This window comes from Drosophila mojavensis, unplaced genomic scaffold (genome assembly GCF_018153725.1).
Source record: "Drosophila mojavensis isolate 15081-1352.22 unplaced genomic scaffold, ASM1815372v1 contig_80, whole genome shotgun sequence".
In the NCBI taxonomy this organism is placed as follows: Eukaryota; Metazoa; Arthropoda; class Insecta; order Diptera; family Drosophilidae; genus Drosophila; species Drosophila mojavensis.
In genome coordinates, this window is record NW_025318906.1 from 7,833,577 (window position 1) to 7,856,733 (window position 23,157).

Sequence of the window (23,157 nt, forward strand, 5' to 3'; positions counted from 1 at the left end):
TCAGTCAGCCATTGAATTGGTATGAAAGAGAAACTTTTTATATTAAGATTCTTGTAATTAGTTAATATCATCATCATCTTTTTATCTCCAATCCTCAATGACTCGCTGAACTTTTGTTCTAGAGTTTTATTTCCAGTCTTTGCAGTCTAATGCCTGCAAGTACAAATTAAAGAAGCTATACAATTGAAAACAATAACGAATTAAATTCAAAAATTTTATTTTTTAACTTAAAATTTCAAGAAATTCGAACTTTTTTTTAGTGTGATATTTTTAGTATTACCTTTTTCCACTTTTATATTCATGCTGCATGGGCCTACCTAATCCAAGCTTACTTTTGATCATGGTGAGTATACAGTGAGATTCTCTATTCCAGTGGTGTTCTCTCTCTTTCTCTCTCTCTCTCTCTCTCTCTCTCTCTCTCTCTCTCTCTCTCTCTCTCTCTCTCTTTCTCTTTCATTATTTTAGCAAGCTATGGACAAAGCAGAGTCGGTGTGCCATAGTTACTGATGGACCAGTTGAAAAGTCCATTTTATATCATACATCATGTTCTACCATCATTCAGAAACATTTTGTATCAAATGTATCTTTAAGATACAAAGCATGAAATTCTAAAACGATTTAGTTCTTGTTTAACTTTAACACTGAAATTTTAATCACATTGAGGAGTAAAACAAATGTACAGATACAGAATATATGAATGTTAATATATAGGCAGAGAGTACGTAGAATGCTGTTATATAGGAATATTATTATATGCATATGTATATATGGTTAGGCTAGTATCGAATTTAAGCTTTGCAACATTTGACAATACATTTATAATACATGGGACTACTGTTAGGTTCCGCTCTCCGATATAGATACAGATACAGATACAGATACTTGTACATATGTGTGTGTGTATATATAGACGCGAATTGTAACTACGATTATTGATTGCACAGCAGTGAAGGATTGTTCTTTCGAATATTCTTTTCTATGATTATATTTATATAGTATTTATATTATAGTTAATGTTTGTCTTTATAAGGATTCCAGCGATGAGGCAGCTGAGCAAATGGTCGCATCCGAGTCACTGAATCGCGATGCGCCCAAAGCAGACTGCAGTGGCTGCGATTGTGATGCAAATGAGCCGAGCAGCGGGGAGGCCAGATCGTTGAGGCTGCTGAGGCGGCTGAGTGTGGGCGTGACGGCGGCAGCCAGGCTGAGGCTGCTGCTGTCCGTGGATGAGGCGTCCGGAGAGCGCGACGATGAGCTGGCATAGCGTTCCAGCAGCAGCTGGCTGAACGTCTTCGCCGGCCAGTCGTTATCCTCCGTGGGCGTCGTGATGGGCGTCGTAATGGGCGTGGGCTGGTGATTGATGCTGCTGGTAAAGGAACTGTTGTCGATCAGGCTGCTGACGGGCTCCAGAAACCGCTTGCCATGGTACATATGACCGGCGCTGTCCATGATCAAGCTCAGGGGCTGGCCGCACTGCGGCGTATACAGGGCAATCGGACGAAAGTGATTGGCGGGCGTGGCATTGTGATTGTGATTGGAATTGGAATTGGAATTGTAGCTATAGCTGCTTGACTGCATTGGATTATTGCTTGTCGGGTTGCTCCCGCTGCGCTTGCACAGCTCCAGCAGCTCAGTTTCTGAACGGAAATGGCAAGAGATCAATAGAAGGAAGAAGAAGAAGAAGAGGCAGCAGCAGATTCAATTGTGTTAAGAAGCAAATCGAGCATTTGGCACTGGCAATAGAGCTAAACTGGCTGACTACGCTACCTGCGCTTCATACCTTCCGCGGCGGACTCCTCATTGTCCACATCCTCGCGTATGCTCGCCTGCCCGGCCACCTGTCCAGCCTGGCCGGCACTGTGCCCGGCTCCGTCATCGTCGCAATTGTTCGGGTCCAGTGTGGTGCGCACCACAGCCACATCCATGTGGGAGTCCAGCGAGAACTGTTTGCCCGACATGAGAATGCCGCGCACTCGACGGCGCGTCGACGGCGACTCCTGATGCTGCAAGCATTGCTCAGGCGTGAGTGTGAGTCCAGGCAGGAGTTTAAGCAGCGGCTCTACTTACCGCTATGCGTATGCCCGCGTAGGTCTTGGCCAGAAACTCGTCCGCATCGAAGATGGCCGCAAAGGAGCCATTTACGACCTTCGGCGACAGCGGCGAATTCGATAGCAACAGGCTGGAGCCAAAGGCTTCGCTCTTCTCTTTGGTATCTAAGAGATGGGAGAGTTGGATGAAATAGACTAACTAGTTCTAGAGTTATTTGCAGAAAAATAATCATAATAACTGAAGCGGGTCAAATCTTAACAAATACTTCGTATAGTTGAAAAGTTGTTTATAATCTCCTAATAGTACCAGACTTTATATGGTCATATATTTTATATAGTTTAAGTCTAATTTACATAAAATCTGGTACAATTAGGTGATTATATTGCCTTCGAATTTTCTATTGTTTTCACTGAAAACTGCATTAAACTTTTAGATACTTTTGCATCTTATAGATACATTTGAGTACTGCAGAAATTTTTCTTGAGTTTCACACATTTTATATATCACAAATGCATATGATCTAGATATTAGATTAGATCAAAAATATTAGATTTTTCAGATCACATCTAATTTCCTACTCCTCAATGACTTTAGAAAATAATCTTTAGCCAATCCAACTGTTATTATTATTATTATTATTTTTTTTTTTTTTTTTTTTTGCATTTATTGCTGTACTTGATTTTCAGATACTTTTTTATCTCAAATTTTCTGTTGTTACTATGCTCAAATTAATTTAAGATAATAATTTGCTCAGGAACTGCTGAAAAAGTAGCAAAATAAAATACGGCATCTGGGTGGATCAAAGGGTTTTATGTCAAACAAACAATAAACATTAAACAAAATTAAATAAAAACAAAAAACAATAATGAAAAACTAAATTAAAGCTTTGGCTTTAATTTGTTAAACAAAAGCAGAATAAAACGAAATAACTGGAAGCACATTCAGTAGTTTGGTAGGGCCCAGTGTTTACCCTTGAGATAGACGCGATTCGAAATGGTGATGTTCATCTCGTCGAGCACCAGGGAGGCCACCTGCTTGATCTCCATCCAATCCTTGACGATGTCATCCAGCGTAGTGTGTGTCGAGGTGATGGTGAACCGGATGACATATTGGCCCTTCAGCGAGGACGGCACACAGTGCTGATTGCCGCGATAGTTGAGGCGCTTCAGCAGCCGTTCGGTGATCTCGTTCTCGCCGCGTATCCGGAACACAACGAGGCCCAGATACCGCTTGGCCGGCAGCTCGAACCGATGATCGGCCAGCACCAGCGCCTCGAACTTCTGGGCCAGACGCACGCCCTCGCGTATGTGACGCTGCAGACCCTTGATGCCAAACGAGCGCAGCACAAACCACACCTTGAGCGCGCGAAAGCGTCGACTCAGCGGGATTTGCCAGTGCATAAAGTCGACGGCCACGCCGGAGTTCTCGTGCTGCAGATACAACGGCTCCACATTGAAGGTGCGATGCACTGCGGTGCTGTCGCGCACCCACATCGCCGTCGCATCGAAGTGCACCATCAGCCACTTGGAGGGATTGAAGGCGATCGAATCGACGCGCTCGATGCCGCGCAGCCAGGTGCGAAACTCCGGACAGATGAAGGCGCTGCCCGCGTACGCCGCATCCACGTGCAGCCACAAATTATATTCACGGCAGACAATGCCAACCTAAGTGAGAATATGCACAATTAAATCAGATCAAGCTATTTGTGGACAGATTTATACATACCTCATCCAGATTGTCAAAGCTGCAGCTGCCAGTGGTGCCAAGCGTAGCACACACCTATGATAAATAATTAATAATTTATGTATTTATATTTAAAAGAGTTTTAATGCAGAATATTCAATAAAATAAAATAAATTCTGCATAAGTAAGTAATTTTTCTGGCGAGCTTGTATTTTTGTTTTACTTTGTAATAATTGTAATCGATTTTATATTGCAATATAAATAAGAAGTATCGTTAGGTATTATTTGAGATCTATAAATAATGTAAGAGATTTACTAAACAAAACAACAATATAAATTTAAGAAATTAATAAAGTTTTATCAAAGTTTACCTAATTATATCATTATTTATGTATATCATCAATAACCTAATTATCAATTATTCTCTCAGATTTTTCTTAAAAGCTTAATAGATGTAAAAGTTCAAATATACAGCAAAAAAAAATGTAAAAGAAATATGTACAATTTATAAGAAAAAATATAGCAGGCGGTAAAGCCAATGGTTTCTAGTAGACACTTGTATCCTCGGTTATATCATATCAAGGATAAAGTCCTAGAAACCTAAAGGACTAAATTATTAGTCCATCATTATGGATTATTTCCTTTCAGCAAAATGGTTTCCAGTTGACCCACATATGCTTGGTTAAACAATACCAAGGATGTAGTCCTGGAAACCTAAAGGACTAAATCATTAGTCCATCAATATGAATGTTTTTCTTTCAGCAAAATATGTGCCCCATAATGGTTTCCAGTCGACCCACATATGCTTGGTTAAACGGTACCAAGCATATAGTCCTGGAAACCTAAAGGATCATATTAATGGTCCAGAAATATGAATGCCTTTTTTTCAGCTGACCTTTAAATTAACCCCATTGTCCCTTTAATGGCTCCCAGTTGACCCACATATTCTTGGTGATCAATGCTAAGAATATAGTCCTGGAAATCTAAATTACACCTTATAGTATAGTACTGGCAATAAACAAATTGGAGTCTATTTAAAACTCCCATTGAAATTGTTCAGAAAAATAATACTACTATAAAATGTAGCATAGCCTAAAGGGGCCGATCTTGCGGCGATGAAATTACTAATATCGCCAGCTGAAGCACCAGGCAAACAGAAATGAGTGGTAGGCAGCTTAGTAATAGTTTAACAGAAATGAGAGGCCTTAGAATAGCATTTTTAATTGACCTTGGGTTAACATGACACTGTTAACTCGGCTGTTGCAGCAGTTTATTTACAAAATTTGCATGTAAACTCTGCTGAAATACCAGGCGAACAGAAATGAGTAGTAGGTCGCAGAATGTTAGTTGAAGAGAAATGAGAGGAGTTAGCATAGCATTTTTAGTTGACCTTGGGTTAACATGACACTGTTAACTCGGCTGCTACCGCAGTTAGATCGCTAAATTTGCATGTAAACTCTGCTAAAATACCAGGCGAACAGAAATGAGTAGTAGGTAGCTGAGTAATAGTTTAACAGAAATGAGAGGACTTAGAATAGCATTTTTAGTTGACCTTGGGTTAACATGACACTGTTAACTCGGCTGCTACGGCAGTTAGATCGCTAAATTTGCATGTAAACTCTGCTGAAATACCAGACGAACAGAAATGAGTAGTAGGTCGCAGAATGTTAGTTGAAGAGAAATGAGAGGAGTTAGCATATCATTTTTAGTTGACCTTGGGTTAACATGACACTGTTAACTCGGCTGCTACGGCAGTTAGATCGCTAAATTGACATGTAAACTCTGCTGAAATACCAGGCGCACAGAAATGAGTAGTAGGTAGCAGAATGTTAGTTGAAGAGAAATGAGAGGAGTTAGCATAACATTTTTAGTTGACCTTGGGTTAACATGACACTGTTAACTCGGCTGCTGTGGCTGTTTGTTCACAAAATTTACATGTAAACTCTGCTGAAATACCAGACGAACAGAAATGAGTAGTAGGTAGCTGAGTAACAGAAATGAGAGGACTTAGAATAGCATTTTTAGTTGACCTTGGGTTAACATGACACTGTTAACTCGGCTGCTGTGGCTGTTTGCTTGCTCAATTTACATGTAAACTCTGCTGAAATACCAGGCGCACAGAAATGAGTAGTAGGTAGCTGAATGTTAGTTTAACAGAAATGAGTAAACTTAGCATAGCATTTTTAGTTGACCTTGGGTTAACATGACACTGTTAACTCGGCTGCTACGGCAGTTTGATCGCTAAATTTACATGTAAAGTCTGCTAAAATACCAGGCGAACAGAAATGAGTAGTAGGTAGCAGCATATTATTTTACACCGAGCTAACATTGCGCTGTTAGTTAACAGTACGATCACTGTTAACTCATACGTGATGCAGCAGTTTGATCACTAAATTTGCCTATGGGCTCTGCTGAAATACCAGGCGCACAGCGGTGAGCAGTAGCATGTAAAATGTTATTTAACATAGGGCTAACATTGCGCTGTTAGTCAACAGTGTGCTCACTGTTAATATCATGCGTGATGCAGCAGTTTACTCACTAAATTAGCTCATGAGCTCAGCTGAAATACCAGGCGCACAGCAATGAGTAGTAGCTGACAAAATGTAAACATTGCACTTTTAAATCGGGAGAGCATTACCCGAGATGGAGTCATGCAATGTTCGAGAGACATTATCGTGGAATAGTGAGCATTCCTCCGAAATTCCAAGAGTTACGGAATATTTCGGAATGCCAGCCAATACTCCGAACAAATATGCGTTATATGAAAAAATCACATATCATAAATTGATAGAGACATCAGAGAGATAATTGAAAGAGAAAGGAAAAAGCAAATTGATATAGCTATAAGTAGAAGGAGAGACAGCTTACGACTAAGATTAAGAGTAGTAGTTGTAGGAGCAGCAGCAGGAGTAGTAACATATGCTAAGAGTAGAGTCGTAAATAGAACGAAGTATTATAAATTTGTGATATAACATAAAGAGAATATTTTTTATATAGGAAGGAAAAGCTGAGGGCTCTAGCTGCTGGTAGTAAAATGCAAGAGAGAGATAATGCGACTTGATATATATGAATACAATATAACAAAGTCAAATATATACAAAATATTATAAGGAAACTAATACAGACGTTACATATAAAATTAAAATTATTTGAAGCAACAAGCTAAACAAAGAGAAAAGTCTCAAGAGAATAACTAAACAATCAGCTCAGCTCAGCTCGGCTCGATAGCTTAGATAAAAGTATTAGTTAAATTGAGCTGAATGCTGAGCGAAGACAACGACGTATATTAATTGACTCCGATGGGAATCAGAGAATCAGCTAGAGAAATCTAAAGAGTGCAGGAGCTAGAGAGAGAGTGAGATAGAGTGAGATGGAGTGAGTCACAGCTGATGCTGGCCACAAATCCACTCAACGCCTAATTGCGCAATGCGACGACGGCGGCCAATTAGTTTTGACAAGATGAGAATAAGACTAGACAGGAGCAGACAGGACTCACCCAGAATGGGACCAGGCCCTGCTTAATGTCGTCCTCGATGGCCTCGCGCAACAGTTTGCCCCGCATGGCCAGCTGCTCGTCAGCCTCGATGTAGCGCATACGCACGAGTCCTGCGGGTGGTTGATTGGGTGGGTGGGTGGTTGTATATTTTTAGCGTGTGCTGTAAGCGGCTTACGAATGTGTGACGAACTCACCAATCAGGGCGGCCTTCTCCACGCTCGAGTGCGCCTGATCCGAGCAGTAGGCCACCAGACGGGCGTTTATCTCCGCATCCTGGTAGCCAGGATTGCGCTCATGGAAGCGCTGTATGGCGCGAGTGCGGCCGGCGAGCAGGCAGACCAGCGTCGCCTCACTGGACGTCGTCTGCAGCACTCCGCCGCCCTTGCAGTTGTTGGTCAGGTGGAGAAACTCATCCGGCAGCCCAATCATCTTGCCCAGCCAGTTCATCACAACGATCTCCAGCTCCGTGCAGGCCGGCGAACTGGCCCAGGTGAAGCCCAGACAGTTGATGGCATCGGCCAGCATGTCGCCCAGCAGCGAGGGCATCGAGTTGAGAGCCGGAAAGTAGCCGTGCATATGCGGCGACTGCCAATGGGTCACACCTGACATCACAATGCGCTCCACATCCCCAAAGATCTTCGGCCACGGCTCCCCATCCACGGGCGCTGACTCCGGCAGCAGCTGGCGCATATAGCCCGGACTCACATCCGGAAAGACGCGACGCTCCCGTATGTTCTCCAAATAGTCTGCTATATAGTCTACCATCTCCTTGCCTGCGAAAAAAAATAGCTTAACTTGTTTGAATTTTTTAATTTATAATAGGCAATAAATAACTTAAAATTTCAGTTTAGAAGTTACAAAAAATTCTATAATTATACATAAAAAATAAATAAATATAATACATATATAGAGCTTAAAGCAATAACAAATTGAAAAAATAAAAATAAAATTAATTAAATAAGTATCATAATATTGAATAAAAAATTATCTAAAAAATTATATGAACACATCCAATAAATAAATTTGCGTAACATTTTTTATTATAAAAATAATATAATATAAATACTATATTTTTAAATAAACACTAAATATAAATAAGGCAAATTGACTACAACTACAAATAATTAAAAATCATTTATGTTATTTTAAATTATGCTTAAATTCTACAGCAAAATTTAAAAAATTTAAAAATAATTATAATAATATAAAATGATATATAATGTATTTCTTAATAATGTTATATATAATTATAATTATTTAGTAGCTTAATATTTTAAACTTTAATTACTATTTCACAATAGTCAAATTAACTGAAAATATTTTTTAATACAAATAAATATTAATAAAAATAAGTAAATGAACATATTTTTTTTTTGTTTATAAATATACACATGTACAAACACATAAAGACTGTGAAAAACTTATTAAGTACGCTTGGAAAATTATTGTGAAATCAAATAATTTGAGCAATAAAGTGAAAGCTTTTCGAATCAAGATAAACGAGCTGAGTTTTATTATATTGAACTAGGCAAATGGCTAAGGACAACTGTGAAATCCTTTTAGTGGTGCATGCCTGTGTGCGTATGTGTGTGGGGCATACATACGCACATATAAATACATATAGTTCCAGGCATGCAAATCAAATTAAATGAGATACAATTGTATCTGAGCTGCCGCTGTGCGTTTTATGGACTTGACTCACCCCTTTGCCGATACTCCTTAAAGTCCATGGCGCTGGCGTGCTGCACGACTGTCTGTGTGAGGGTGTGTGTGTGTGGGTGTTAACTGTTCTGCTGCTGTATATATCACTTGGGGGTATTAGCTTCCGTCCTTTTGCTAGCTGTTGGGGCCTGTTCTTTGGTTAACTGCTCTAAACGGTGGGGCTACATGGGCGCCATTATCTGTAGGAAGAGTTTTTTTTGTTGGATTTAGTTAACTTTTGCTACTTTTTTTATTTTTTTTATTTTTGCTGTTTGTGTGTCAAATTCAAATGGCAAATTGGAACGTCGACCGCTGACTGAAAATGTAAAAAAAAGGCGAAAAAAAATAGCAACTTGGACGTTAGTCTAAGAGCGTTTGTGGGGCTTCAGTCTAATTGGAAATGAAATGGCGAAATGAAGGGAACGAATGAATGGAACGAATGTGTTTTTCCCTGGGAAACGTGGCCAGCTGTAAAAACGTCATCCAACTACCCATTAGGGTGGCTCGTATTAACCTCATTGAGCCACAGGTCGTCGTCGTCGTCGTCGTCACAAAAAAGGGTTTTAATGATGGCAGCACAAATATTTGGATTGAGAATTTGGTTAACTGTGTGAATCGAATGCGCAGCTCCAACGACTTTTATAGCTGGTTGGGAATGGCACGAAAATCGAGCAAAATAAATAAATATTTCGACAACAATAATTATAATGACAACAATTTGTAGCTGTAGCTGGTGTGTTAACAGATTGTCCGACCGTATTGTAATTGTGGTCCATGCGAGAACATGCCATCGATCGAAGTCGAGCGAACGAACGCCAACAAAATTCCGTTTAAATGTTGAGCGCTCTTTAATTGTTTATGCTGGTATTTCATTCTATTGTTTCAAAACTCTGTCAATTTACTAACTATCTTTGTCGATCATAGACATTGTATTTATACACATATAAATATATATACTATATGAGCTAGATTAAATAACGAGCACCCCTGTCTCTCATTCAACAATTGATTGAACTGCATTTTGTCATGCATTCACAATTAATTAAAATAAAAACGAGAAAAAAAATGGAAATCTCTCTAGTATACAACAATAAAAATTATAAACATGTTTTCATAGAATTACACCTAACACTTTTTTAATAAAAAATAAAATTATAATAATAATAGCTGAAACATTTTGGTTTTTGTTTTTTTTTTTAATGCTGTCTTTGTGATTTTAATGAAGCATTTAAGATATTTGATATGAAAAATATGGGAAAACATTTTCATACACAATATTTTTTGTTAAACCATTTTTCAAGCAATAATGTTTATGAACATGTTAAAGTGTTATTAAACAGATCAAATCAAAGATTTTTTGTTGTGTATAAATAGAATATCAAATAGACTTAATATTAGAATTTATGGGTATAATTTATTTAAAGTGATTATTGGAAGGTAAAATTGCAATTGTAAAAAATATAAATATATGTATTTTTACATTTTTTTGTGTATGAACTTGTTAGCTAAAAGTTTAGAAATTTTTTTAATATATATAAAAAGATTTTATTATATTTTTTTAACGTTTGTATTCTATATGTTTTATATATTTTTGTTTAACAAAATATGATTTCGAAAATGTTGAAGTATTTTTATAATAGACATTTCTATGCATACATATATTAATGTATATATGCACATTGATTGTTTTAAAATCACAGTCTTATTTCACTTCACCTTCCTATTATTATATTTTATATTTACCAGTTAACACACACGTTTTACTACTTCTTAAGCACTTGCGTTCTATTTCACAACCAGTTTGGAACTGAAAACTTTCACTCAGGACGAGTTCTATTTATACCCCAAATATGCTTCGTCCTGTCGCATAATATTCATTCAAATAAATTCTGTGAATGAAAATAATTGTAGCTGCCAAATGCGCAAGTATATTGGAGAAAACATATTGTTTGAGCCAAGTCGCATTTTTAGTGCTCTAACAAAGCTCTAAATATTGCTAAATTCGCATTAGTATCTTATTATATATATTTTTATTTCATTTTATTTATTATTAAAAGTCAGTTAATCCATTAAACAAGCGTATCATATTATTATTTTTGAATTGATAATATTTTTATTAATTAATATATCAAACGAATTTTCATGCCATTTGTAAACTCGAATTAGCAACGACTCTCTTCACAAAGAGTATTGAGGCCAGCAACAGGCGCAGCGTAGCGAATATAAAAAAAAAGGACGTCGAAAAGGAGAGCAGAAGAGCAGCCAGCCAATGGCAGCTGCTCGCCTAGTGAAGCCCTAAGCAAGCAATTGGCCAATGAGCGCAACGCTCGCACAGAAACTCACCCACACACTCACACACTCACACACAAACACGCACGCATGCACGCACAGTGAAACGGGATCAATGTTGCAGGCAATTTGAGTCCGCAGCTATTTGCTTAAGCGCTTGGACAAAACTCTTCACAGTCTCGGCCGGATTTTGCCTTGACCAATAACAGTGTTGGCATCAGGCTTATCATCGGCTAAGGGAGTGAGCGAGCGCGAAACAGATTGCCAAAGACACACGGCCAATTGCATAAGCATATTTTGACTTCAGTTGAGTTGCTGTTGTTGCTGTTGTTTCTGTTTTTTATTCTTTTTTAATTGAGTCAACGCTTTAAGCTGCACAGGAAGACATAAAAATCTGTTGAATTGCTCAAAGCTCGAACGGAAGAAATCAAATACAACAAACCAAAAAAACGAATGAAAAACCAACCAACAGCACATAAAAAAAAAAAAATACTTCTAGCCCCTGCAGCTGTTGCCGACCTCCGCGTGCACAGCTCCAAAAGCTTATTACACAGTTACAACGGCGACGACGACGACGACGTCGACGGTTGCTGGAGGTCAATGAGCTTTGCTTGTGGCTCGTCTCAGAAATTTCGTCAATATACCGCTACATTCAATGGCTTTTGCACGTATGTATCTGTGTGTGTATGTGAGTGTGTGTATTACCAAATATTGAGCAATATAACAAGAATTTCAATTTCTTTTGGCTTTCTCGCGACAATTACAACGCTTAAGCGTTCTACCTATCGCTGTCTCTATCTCATTCTCTCTCTCTCTCCCCATATTTCTTTCTCCCTCTCTCTCTTTCAGTTGCGAACGCAGCTTTTAATGCATTTTTGGTTTAGCCGCTGCGTTTCAGAAATTCTTGCTAAAAATACATTTGCGTTCAGGTTATTTTCATCAAAATACTTTTCAAAATGCATACCGCATAAATTTTTTGACTGTTCGCTCGCAATCTCTCTCTCACTCAGGCGCTCTCCCTCTTTCCACTCTTAACACCGGCGCTCTCTTAAGTTGCCTAGCGATCGTGCTTTCTCTGCGCGCACTTTCTTTGCGCTCTTTGGCGCGCTCGCTCGCTCGCTCACTCACCCACCAATGACGGTCGACTGCTGCCGTGTGCTCTCGCTCTCTCCGTCATTTCTTACTCTCTTTCTTACTCAGTTTTTCGTGTTTTTGTGTTTTGATTCCATTCTTCTTCGCTAAGAACGTTCGTTGACCTTTTTGCTTGTGGGGCTTGTTGCTCTGGCGCTGCTGCCTTCGTACTGTTTGCGGGCAGCGGCAGAGGCGGCGGCAGAGGCAGCGGTCGCTGCTGTTTCTTCCCGCTTAGCGGTACTTCTCAACCTGTTTTATTTCGTTTTTTCTTTTTTCCTCGCTGCTGCTGCTGCCGCTACTGACTTGTGATAAGTTTTCTTACGCTGTGTGCGTGTATGTATGTGTATGTGTGTGTGTGTAAGTGTTTGCTGTAGAAGTCTTCCTGTTTATTTAACGATTAAAGTTAAAGGTGCGCTTTTTTTGTATGTTTCCATGCATGTGTGTGTATGTGAGTGTGTGTGTGTGTGTGTGTAGCTGCAGCTGGAGCCTGCTGCGATGACGCGGCCCCCAACGTAACGTCACGGGCTCCAGCAACAATTTCGACTCCAAAACGGACGCTGTCTTTCTAGAGATGACAGCCAGGCGATAGCTCGTGACACGATGCAAACACTTTAGAGCTTGTTTGCTTGGTGGGAATTCATTCCTTTCCAGCATCTACTTCAATCGGCTCAACTCATCTCGTGTCACGCGCTCATCTCGAACCATTTGAATCGGACTCTGATGAAATACGCGAATGACTCTTGTAACATTCGTGTTGCTGGGGTGTATTTTTGAGCGATGATCATGTATTTAATTAGCGGGAATTCTTTTTCGTATGCGTATGTGTATGTGTGTGATTGAGATTGTGATTGTAGCAGACAGGTGGGTCAGGCGGGTGGGGTGTGGGCAGCTTGTCTGATGCTGAGACAGAATCTGAGCTCGACTGCTGCTGCTGCTGCTGTTGCTGCTATTATTGCTGCTGGCCAATTCCTTTCTCCTTTCTTCGAATTGCAACTGACGCTGATCGCGAGCCCCGATGACCGATGCCCGCTCGGTCCGCTCGGCCCGCCTTCCGCACAGGTTTCGAGCTGCTGGCAGATGAGTCCGCGCTGCCGACTCCCGATTCGGATTTGAATTCCTGGCCGTTTAGTGTTCGAGCGTTTGTCCACACGTCCAGTCCAGCGTGTCCACTTGTGTTGCGCTTCTGCTTAGCCCTGCACTCTCGCCGATGCACTCTGTCTCGCTCTCGCTCGCGCTCTAGCTCGCTCTCAGTCTCCCACTAACGCGCGCGCGCGCTCGTCGCCAGCCAATCAGTGAGTCGCGCCCACTTCGGCTAATTTACCGTTTGAAAACTGTTTGCTCTCGTGTGCGTTGATCGTGAACTGGTTCGCATTGAACTAATTAAGTGATATCGTTATCGATAACACTGACATGTGCCCCCGCAATGTTATCGAAACTGCATTCGCCTCTAGCTCACGTTGTGAATTATTGTTGAAATTTAACAGTTACAGCTGCACTGCATAACTGTTCATCTATATGAAGTACTTTTAGTTGAGATCAAAGAACGCATGTAACATGCCCAGCACTATTAGAGGTAAGTGCCCCATATCCCACAGCATCATAATCATAATAAGTGAACAAATTGATGTTAAGGACTTGTTTCGATTCATTTGTTTTCTGTTTTCTTTTTTTTCGGTTGATTTCATTTATAACTAAATACATTGGGTAATGGCATAGCGAATCCTAAAATTAAGTTTCAATTTGTTATGGTTTCAGCTGAAACCTTCACCTTCTCTTTATTCAATTATGTATTGCATATTCATATTTGTTGCCGATGATTAAGTTGACGATTAATTATGCTTAGTCTCAGAGCAGCGCACGAAAAGCGAATTAGTTTAAAATTATGTGAGACAAAGTAATCTCCACTTAACTTCACCCTACGCTTGAAATCGATTGCCATAGGCTCTGCTTAGTTTTCTTACTAACCTAAGAGTTAGAATTGAATATTTGCATAGATGCAATTAATAAATATTTTGTATTATCTATATATCTATATTACTAAGGTGATTTATGATATATTAAAGCAAACACTCTTTTCCCTTTTTAATATATATATACAATATAATCAATACAAAACATTTTCTATTTACTTCAAGTTAAAATATATTTTGTTGTTTTTATAGAACATGTAATTCATAAAAAATTTTAATATGATTGTACATTTTTAGTCTTCAAAAAGTTTCAAAACTTCTTGTTGAAATTAAACCCAAAATGAAAATTTATTAAAAAAAAAAAAAAATAAATAAAAATAAAAATAAAAATAAAAAAAATGTTTAATCTCCTAATCTGATTTTTTAAAATTAAAGAAGAAATACCAACTCATTCAATGTTAATTTAAATTTTAATAAAAAATTATACAGCAGGCTGAATAGATTTAATTTTTTACCCAATATTTACTTTGATTTTTTGGGCCTAAGAAGTTAATAATTTCTCATATTATTAGTTAAGCACCAGGCAAAAAAAAAAAACCTTTCATTTGATTAGGAATAATTTACGCTATATTAGCGATTGGATTACCTAGTTTTTAAACGACTGTTTCAAAACTAAAAATTCATTCCACACAAATTCGACAATCAGATAAAGTCAAACATAAAAATTTTGATTTCTACTTTTCAAGGTTTAGAAAATTAATAAAACTACACACACACACACATATATATGTGTGTATACATAAATATTATGCAATAATTGAGCACATAGTAATAATTATGATAATAATTATCAGAGCTCTGAAGAAGAAGACAAAAAAGTTTCGCTGCACTTGGCAAATAATTCTGGTGATATTTTCGCTGGTAAGTCTTAGCCTTGGCTAAACAAAACAAGAAAAATCGTAGCTTAATTGATCGTTAAAGAAGCAAAGGGGCAAAGGGGCAACGGGGCAACGGTACTCAATATGAGTTTTGAAAAATTGACTGAATGCAAAACGCAGTCAAGCTTCAACGCACGCGATTGCCTGGGCAAGGTTTTCCAGCCATTTATCCAAAGTTGTTTGCTTTGTTTAATTTATATACATATATAGATAGATAGATAGATAGATGTATATATATGTATATAGGTAGGTATATATGCGCTGCATTTCCGATTCTAGCTGCAGATGTTGCAACATCTGAGGCAAGGCAGCAGAGGGCAGCAGAGGCAGCAGCAGGCGGAGACGTTGCCTCATCGACAACAACGACGACGCGACGTTGCAATAAACCAGTCGCTGCGGCGGCTGCTGCTGCTGCTCAGCTAATCTTGCAACACAGTTGCGCAACAAAGAATCCGACACAACGGTACTAACGTGTTTCAGTTGTTGCTAGCTGTTTTTTTGCTTCTCTTCGATCGGCTGTCTCGCTCGCTCGTTCTGTGATTTGTTCTTGGCCAGAATCGAAGCGAGTTCCACTTGCGTGTAACAGGTTTTTCCTCTTGAATAACTGGGACTTTCGTACGGGACTTTTTCTGTTGCTGTTGTTGTTGTTGTTGTTGTTATTGTTGTTACTGTTGTTGGAGTCGCCTCCAAGCTTCTTGGCTGCCACACGAGAAACAGGTTAGAATCGCTCTAAGACCAACAACTGCAACTGCAAAAAGAAAAGAAAAAGAAGAAGAAGAAAAAAAATAGAATAGAGGGAAAAATAGACGAGGTACAGGGCGGGCAGCAGGTAGTGCGGGCAGGAGGTGGCACAACGATCATTACAACGGTGAGGCACACATTTCGGTTGGCAGAACCAACGGCGCTTCCAACTCCAAGTTGCAAGCCAAAGCTTGTCTGAGCCAAATTGAAGGCTTACGGCCAGAACCAGTTAACGCTTGATAGACCTGATGCTGGCTTGCGCAACATCAACTCGTCGTCGTCGTCGTCGTCGTACCTCCCTCCCCCTCCCTCCACCACACTCACACTCTGTGGTTGGCAGCAAAATATAAATCTAACATGATTTGAGGCAAACGGAAAACATGAAATATTAAAGAAGCGCCCGATAATACGGCTAATGATGCGTCAAAGCTAATGCTCAATGCTTGCCCAGTTAGAGGGCCCCATTTGCTTGGTTGCGTAACTGCTTCTGCTTCTTCTTCTTCTTCTTCTTCTGCATGTTCTTATTAAACCCATCTTTAACGGAAATCTCAGCTGCTGCTAACTGTTTGCTCGCCTCAATCAGCCATTTCTATAGATTCGCTTCACTTTTTTCGTGGTCTTTTGTATTGAATTTGTTTTGCGGTTTCGATGAGCATTTAAAACGATTTTAATTGTTACATTAATTTTGCCGTTTAATAAGATTTTTATTTAGCTATAATTGTTGTGTATTTGTTTAGCTTTATAACTGTTTGGCAGTTTTTTAATCATTTTGAATGAATTTTTTGTCATCAAAAGTCGTTCTAATTATTATTATTTTTTATTTTTATTAACATTTATTTATTTAACTTAAGAAAACAATATATTATTTATTATTATATATTATTTGTTTATATTATTTTTTATTAGTATTTTTTTTAATAAAATAATAAAAAAAATTTAGAAAAATATATATTTTTAATTCATTAAATTACAGTTACAAAATATGTTATTTACATAACTTCTAAGAAAAAAATACAGCTACAAAATAATAATAATAATAATAATAATAATAATAATAAAAACAATATATAGAACATATATATACTTTTTCTAAATTAAAAAAATATATATATTAAAAAAAAATAGTAATAATAAAATAATATATATAGTGTTTATAAATCCAAAAACATTTAAATAAGAAAATAATAATTTTGTTTAGTCTTACAATTTCCTTTATATAAAACAACTTCATAGAGATATTTTAGCAAACCATTAAATATTTATTTAATTATTCCCAAAATTATATACATAATAAAAACTCTGCCGGCAGTACAATAAACCGTTCTCTACAGTTTTCATAGAATCCAGCATATTTTAGTCTATCAATCCCTCCCGCTCTTGCCTGTGCGCGCGCTCAATTTCAATTTCAAATTCGGCGCGCAAAATTTCAACCACCGAAAAATTGAACAGAAATTCGGATTTCCCCATGAGCAACGAAATCCACCACAGCAGAGAATTTTCCCATGGCAGCAAAGCGCACACGCATACAGAGACATATGTGGAATGGAAAGCACGTTGTCGCTTAAGGGTAGGAAAAGCTGCGCAACAATGCCGCGCGCGCTTTTCCAGTTTTTCCTGGCTATGCACTTGGCATTACGCCTACTAACCCTATTTTGCAGCGCAGCGAGTCCCATTTTTGGCCTGCATATAAAGCACACACACACACAGTGAGACGCAGGTTGTGTGTGTGCATGTGTGTGTGTGTTGAAACAGCCTGGCATTGCGATTTTTTCCCATTAGAAGTCCTTTTTCCAAGCAGCTGAGTGGCGAAACGGAAAGTGCGGCGCGAATTGTGTTTGTGGCGCACTTGAATTTGGGACACATTCCTGCAAAGGACGCATCTGAAAGGATATACGCGGCCACGAAACGAAGCGAAGCGCAGTGCAACACACAAACTCACAAAAGACTCCATAAAAATATTGCGGAAAATGCACCAAATGCAATAAACCAAGACAAATTTAATGCGAGAAAATTCGTGGAAAAACTTTGAGCAGTGCAGTGCGAAAAAGGTGCGTGAAAATGCGTAAATAATGAGAAACCCGTGGAAAATACAATTGTGCTAGTGCAAAAACAAATGGGAAATCTAAAGAAAATCTAAAATTTAGAGAAAATTCTGTGAAAATATTCGCTAAATAAATTTAAAATAATTAAAATTCGAAATCGAATCGCAAGAAAATAATAATTTAAAAGCGAAAGCGTTGCAGTGCTGCCAGTGTATGTGTGTGTGTGTGTGTATCGATTTGCATGTGTGTGAGTGCTGAAAAATCGATTATTAAAGCCACAGCCACAGCTGCTGTTTGTTGTAATCGGCAGGCGGGGTGGTTGGTGGTTGGCCATTGCAATGCTGGCAGCAGCGAGCGCTAGGGTTGCGTGCCGCTATGTGGAAATCTGCTAGCAGCAGCAGCAGCAGCAGCGACGTCGACAGCAACAACGACAGCGACACACTTCCAGTTGCTCGTATTTTGACGTCAAATTCCAATGGCGCCTTGCAGCCATCCAGCGGCAGCAACAGCAACAACAGCAACAGCAGCAACAACAGCAACAACAGCAGCAGCAGCAGCTCGTTGCATGTGCAGCGCCAGGATACGACAGCAGCAACAGCAACAACAGCAACAACAACCACAAGAGCAACAAGAGCAATAGCAGCAGATACACACGGACATCAGAGTAGTCCAGGTGCAGCTGGAGCAGCAGTTGCAGCAGGATAGCTAAATGGGAATAAGGAAACACCACACACACAGCACACACAGCCACGAAAAACCATCAACATATTGTGACGTACTACAGAAATAGGAAATGCATTTGGGCAACGGCCCACAACAGCAGCAACAACAATACAACAAATGCGACTGATTTACTGTGCAAAAACAAAAACCAAATGAGAAAATAATACAAGTAAAAAGAACACTTAAAAACAAAATATATACATATATATAAAGCAAACGTTTACACGTAATAAACAAAATCAACAACAATAAAGAACAGTTATAGAACAAAGCAAAGCACAAAAATTGAGTATACGACGCATATTCCAAGCTGCAGCAAAATTTTGCAAGCAACAACAGCAGCAACAACAACAGCAACAACAACAGCAACAACAGCACAGGTGTATCTACACCCAAGTCAAACAATTATATATATATATATATGTATAAATAAAAATATTTAATCATACTTAATATAAATTGAAAGCAATTCAAAGTTAGATGTGTGACTTATATATTGTAAACGATTTTAAGTGCACTTTTTGTAAGGCTGATTTTTCTCAATTTATTTCGATGTTGTGCTTCTACACCAAAATCCCAAAGAGAAACGAATGTAGAAATTAATAAAGGAAACAAATATAAATATATATATGTATATTATAAAAGTGTGTGCAAAGGGAGCAGTGTTGGCAAACGATATAAATGTAATTATATATCTCTAATATTCTACTACAAATATTCTACAAAATCTAACGCACAATATTAACAGCAATTGTGGCAGCTGCAAAAACAGTGTTGCAAAAGGCTAACAAATATATATATATATAAATCTATATAAATACTACAATTTAAATCTCTCTCTTGACTCAACTTCTATCATAGCAACGGCAATACATGATAATTACTTTCTGCATAGTGTTGGTAAATGCCAAAAATAAGTGTTGCAGAACGTGCGAAAATTCAAGAAATTAACTTTAACTACACAGCAACTGTTGCTATACACAAGAATATTGGCATATAGCAAGCAGCAACTCACACACATACACACACACACACACACACTAACGCACAACAGCAATTGTTGCTGGCAAACTTACATCAGCAACTGTGTTAGAAACGGCCCTCACAACGGATAGGCCAAGAGATATCCTGCTGATACAGCAGGCGGCGCCCGTTGGCAGCAATCGGGCAACGGCAGCAACAGTTGCTCCTACAACAACAACAACAACAACAGCTGGCTATCTAGATGCGAGCGCTGCCACAGCGGCAGCCGTTGCCAGTCTGCGCAGCAAAGTGCCATCGATATCGATAATACCGCTGCCGGCAGCCACAACGATTGTGGCACGGCCGGCTGGCACGCCCACCTCGACGGCGACGGTGACGCCCACGCCAACGGCAACGGCAGCGCCCACGCGCACTGTGAGCACATCCAATAAGGCCACATCGCCACCGCTGGCTTTCCTAACGGATGTTGCCACAGCCACAGCAGCAACAACAGCAACAGCCACAGCCGCCGCCGCCGCAGCAGCAGCAACATATGTGCGACCGCAGCAGCAACATCAATACCAGCAGACGGACAAGTGCACGGTGCTCAAGCTGGATGTGCTGCGGGGGCAGCGGGAGCCTGTGACAACTATACGTACTTTGGCCAGTGCCACAGCCAACAGCAACAACAACAACTGCACAGCAGCAGCATCCACAGCAACGGCAACAACAACAACAACAACGTACCTGCAAATTGAACAGCAACTCAACGAGCTGGAAGCTGTTGATGACGACGACGATGAGAACATGGCCAGTCTGCTCGAGAGCAGCAACAGCAACAGCAACAACAACAGCAACAACAACAACAACAACAACAACAGCAGCAGCAGCAACAGATGTAATTTACCGCCCGCTCAGATACTGTCCAGCCAGCCGATCATTGTGAAGATCGAGCCCACGCAAGCCTTTCACATTGTGGACGAGGGCGATACGCGTGTCCTAAGTTTGCCTTTGAGCGATGCGGACAAGCTGGGCGCCAGCTGGATAGATCTGAAGGATATTGCAGGATTGCAGGCGGGCGGCGGTGCCACATTGCTGGACGTGTGCTTTGAGGGCGAGGAGGGTGACGAGGAGGAGGTGGGCACGATTATAGCGACTGCATCGCCAGAGCAGCAGCAGCAACAACAGCAGCAGCAGCAGCAGTTGGAGGACGCACAGCTAGCAGAGCCGGCGCCAAAGCGTTTGGCGCTAGCAGCAACACAGCAGCAACAGCAACAACAACAGCAACAACAGCCCAAATTTATGTCAGAGCCGCCAGCGTTGGCTCGTTCGGGCAGCTTTAGCAGTTTGAGCAGCTTCAGCAGTTTGAGCAACATTAGCAGCGTTTGCAAGCACATTGCCAGCAGCGAGACCAGCAGCAGCAGCAACAACAACAACAACAATCGCAAGCCAGCCACGCCCACTGACAGACTGAGGCACAGAGAACGTACGCCACCTCCACTGCTGCCCACACAGAAGCCAGCCACAGCCACAACAGCAACAGCAGCAGCAGCAGCAGCAGCAGGAGCAGCAGCAGCAACCGCAGTGGCAGCAACAGCAACGGCAACGACAACAACAACATCAAGCTCAGCTGCAACGGCGACAGCAACTGCGCGCGAGCGGGATAGGGAGAGAGACAGAGATAGAGACAGAGAGAGAGACAGAGACAGAGACAGAGAGAGCAGCAGCAATGGAGCTATGACAGGTCAGTTATCATATTTATAAGTACAGTGCAAATCAATCAAAATGAACCAGTTATATATATGGAGAAATTAATGAATATATAGAATAAGCTAAGCTAATTTTGGAGTACAGAAGATTCTCTGAGTTATACAAGATATTGTTCTATATATTTTATATTATATAGTCTATAGTCTATAGTCTATATTCTATATAAAACTTCATAAGGAACTGCAAAGTTTCAACAATTTCCATAAATAATATAGAGCATAAATGATTATAAAAACAGCAGAAAATATAAAAATCAAATAAACCTTCTTTAAGCTCTTTTTTTATTGAGCCTACATTTTTTATTGTACCTAAAAATTGACAATAAAAAAAAAAACAAAAATAATTTTTTTAAATTAAAAAAAAAAATTAAATAAATATCAAGTTAATAATATAAAACAAGTGGAAAATAAACTTTTAAATTGAAACAATATTAAATTAATAATATAAAATTAAAAAATATATAAATAATATAAAATTTAAATTATATATTTATGATTGAATAATAAAATAAAAATACATAAATAAATATTAATAATAAAAGGACTACCCTGTTTTCGCAACGTCTAATAAGTTTAGGGTGGACCAATATTAATAATATGTCTAATAAGTTTCGGGTGGACCAATATTATTAAGACTATAAAATTTATTTAAATTTAAAGGAAAACTCAAGAATATTATCACAGCTCCTTAATATTATCCTAAGGCTGTAGAGTTCCCATTTAAAATTCTGAGTAATCTGCGATATTTTTAATCTCTTGAATATACAAAACGCATGCAACATATTTTTAGAGTGAACCCATATATCCATCCACTCTCTCTAAATGCATACATGTCTCCCATTTAATATTCCACATGAAAGTGGCCATTCAATATTGCTCTGGCACATTTGCGGGCAACCTTGTGTGCATAGTAATTGAATTCCGCAGATAATTGACTTAGGTGCTGCGCTCTGCAGGAGCAAAAAGGCCTAGCCATAATTGAGTTACTTAATGCCAAGGCTTTCGCTATAAAAAGTTGTGTCCTAAGTGTACCGTGGACCCTAATGCAATCAACGGGAAATATCTGAGTTTGAGTGAGTGCTGTACTTGCCAGTGGGTGTTCACTGTACTGCATGCGAGTGGGTGAGCTGTTGAATTTTGGTGGCATGCAGATGACGGAGCATTGCGCAAGCACCACAATTAACAGACGGACACATAGATGTCTTCTGACAGCGGCAGTAACAGGTGCGTGTGTTGTTGTTGTTGTTGTTGTTGTTGTTGTTGTTGTTGCTGCTGCACACACCCCAATGCTAAAGAATTTCAATTTACAAGCGTCGATTTATTGGCTATTCACCTCTTGTGGCAGCCACAGTCACAGCCGCAGCCGCAGCCGCAGCCGCAGCCACTGCCCCAGCTCAACTGCGGCTGTGTCCCACTTTCCATAGACGACGACGACTGTTGGTTGCAGCAGTAAAAAAAAAAACAGACAAACAAATAGAATACTAAAAAAAAACATGTTTTGACATACTAAATAAGCCGCAAACTTGCTGGCGAGCGAGACAGAAAGAGAGTGAGAGAGAGAGAGGGGGGGAAGCTTTGGTGTTCTTTATCATTAGGTTCTGTTAGTTTGTGCGATTCTTGCTGCTTCGACACATTCGCTTTACGGCTCTTTGACTCACTTGCGGCACAAATGAGCCACACACACACACACACACACATAGACACACACACACACAAACAAAC

The 23,157-nt window shown here is 39.6% G+C and overlaps 2 protein-coding genes across 5 annotated transcripts; one reads left to right on the plus strand and one right to left on the minus strand.

Moving 5' to 3' along the window:
* Positions 1 to 622: 622 nt before the first annotated feature.
* Positions 623 to 10,738, minus strand: LOC6579063 (histidine decarboxylase). Of its 4 annotated transcripts, none has more exons than XM_015163461.3 (9): positions 10,673 to 10,738; positions 8,931 to 9,129; positions 7,423 to 8,001; positions 7,229 to 7,338; positions 3,775 to 3,828; positions 3,020 to 3,713; positions 2,068 to 2,213; positions 1,781 to 2,003; positions 623 to 1,637 (listed from the first exon to the last, which is right to left on the minus strand). In XM_015163461.3, the coding sequence occupies exons 2-9, from the start codon at positions 8,956 to 8,958 to the stop codon at positions 1,024 to 1,026; spliced, it is 2,448 nt and encodes an 815-aa protein (XP_015018947.2). In that variant the 5' UTR covers positions 8,959 to 9,129; positions 10,673 to 10,738; the 3' UTR covers positions 623 to 1,023. The 4 variants fall into 4 exon arrangements, with proteins under 4 accessions (XP_015018947.2, XP_015018949.2, XP_002004960.2 ...); XM_015163463.3 differs by lacking the exon at positions 10,673 to 10,738 and adding an exon at positions 9,444 to 9,525; XM_002004924.4 differs by lacking the exon at positions 10,673 to 10,738 and having other exon boundaries at positions 8,931 to 9,273.
* Positions 10,739 to 13,903: 3,165 nt separating this feature from the next.
* LOC122757667 (mediator of RNA polymerase II transcription subunit 15-like) lies at positions 13,904 to 22,888 on the plus strand. Its single transcript, XM_044010557.1, has 4 exons — positions 13,904 to 13,922; positions 19,917 to 20,101; positions 20,600 to 21,049; positions 22,781 to 22,888. Exons 1-4 carry the CDS (start codon positions 13,904 to 13,906, stop codon positions 22,886 to 22,888), a joined length of 762 nt encoding a protein of 253 aa, XP_043866492.1.
* Positions 22,889 to 23,157: the final 269 nt, after the last annotated feature.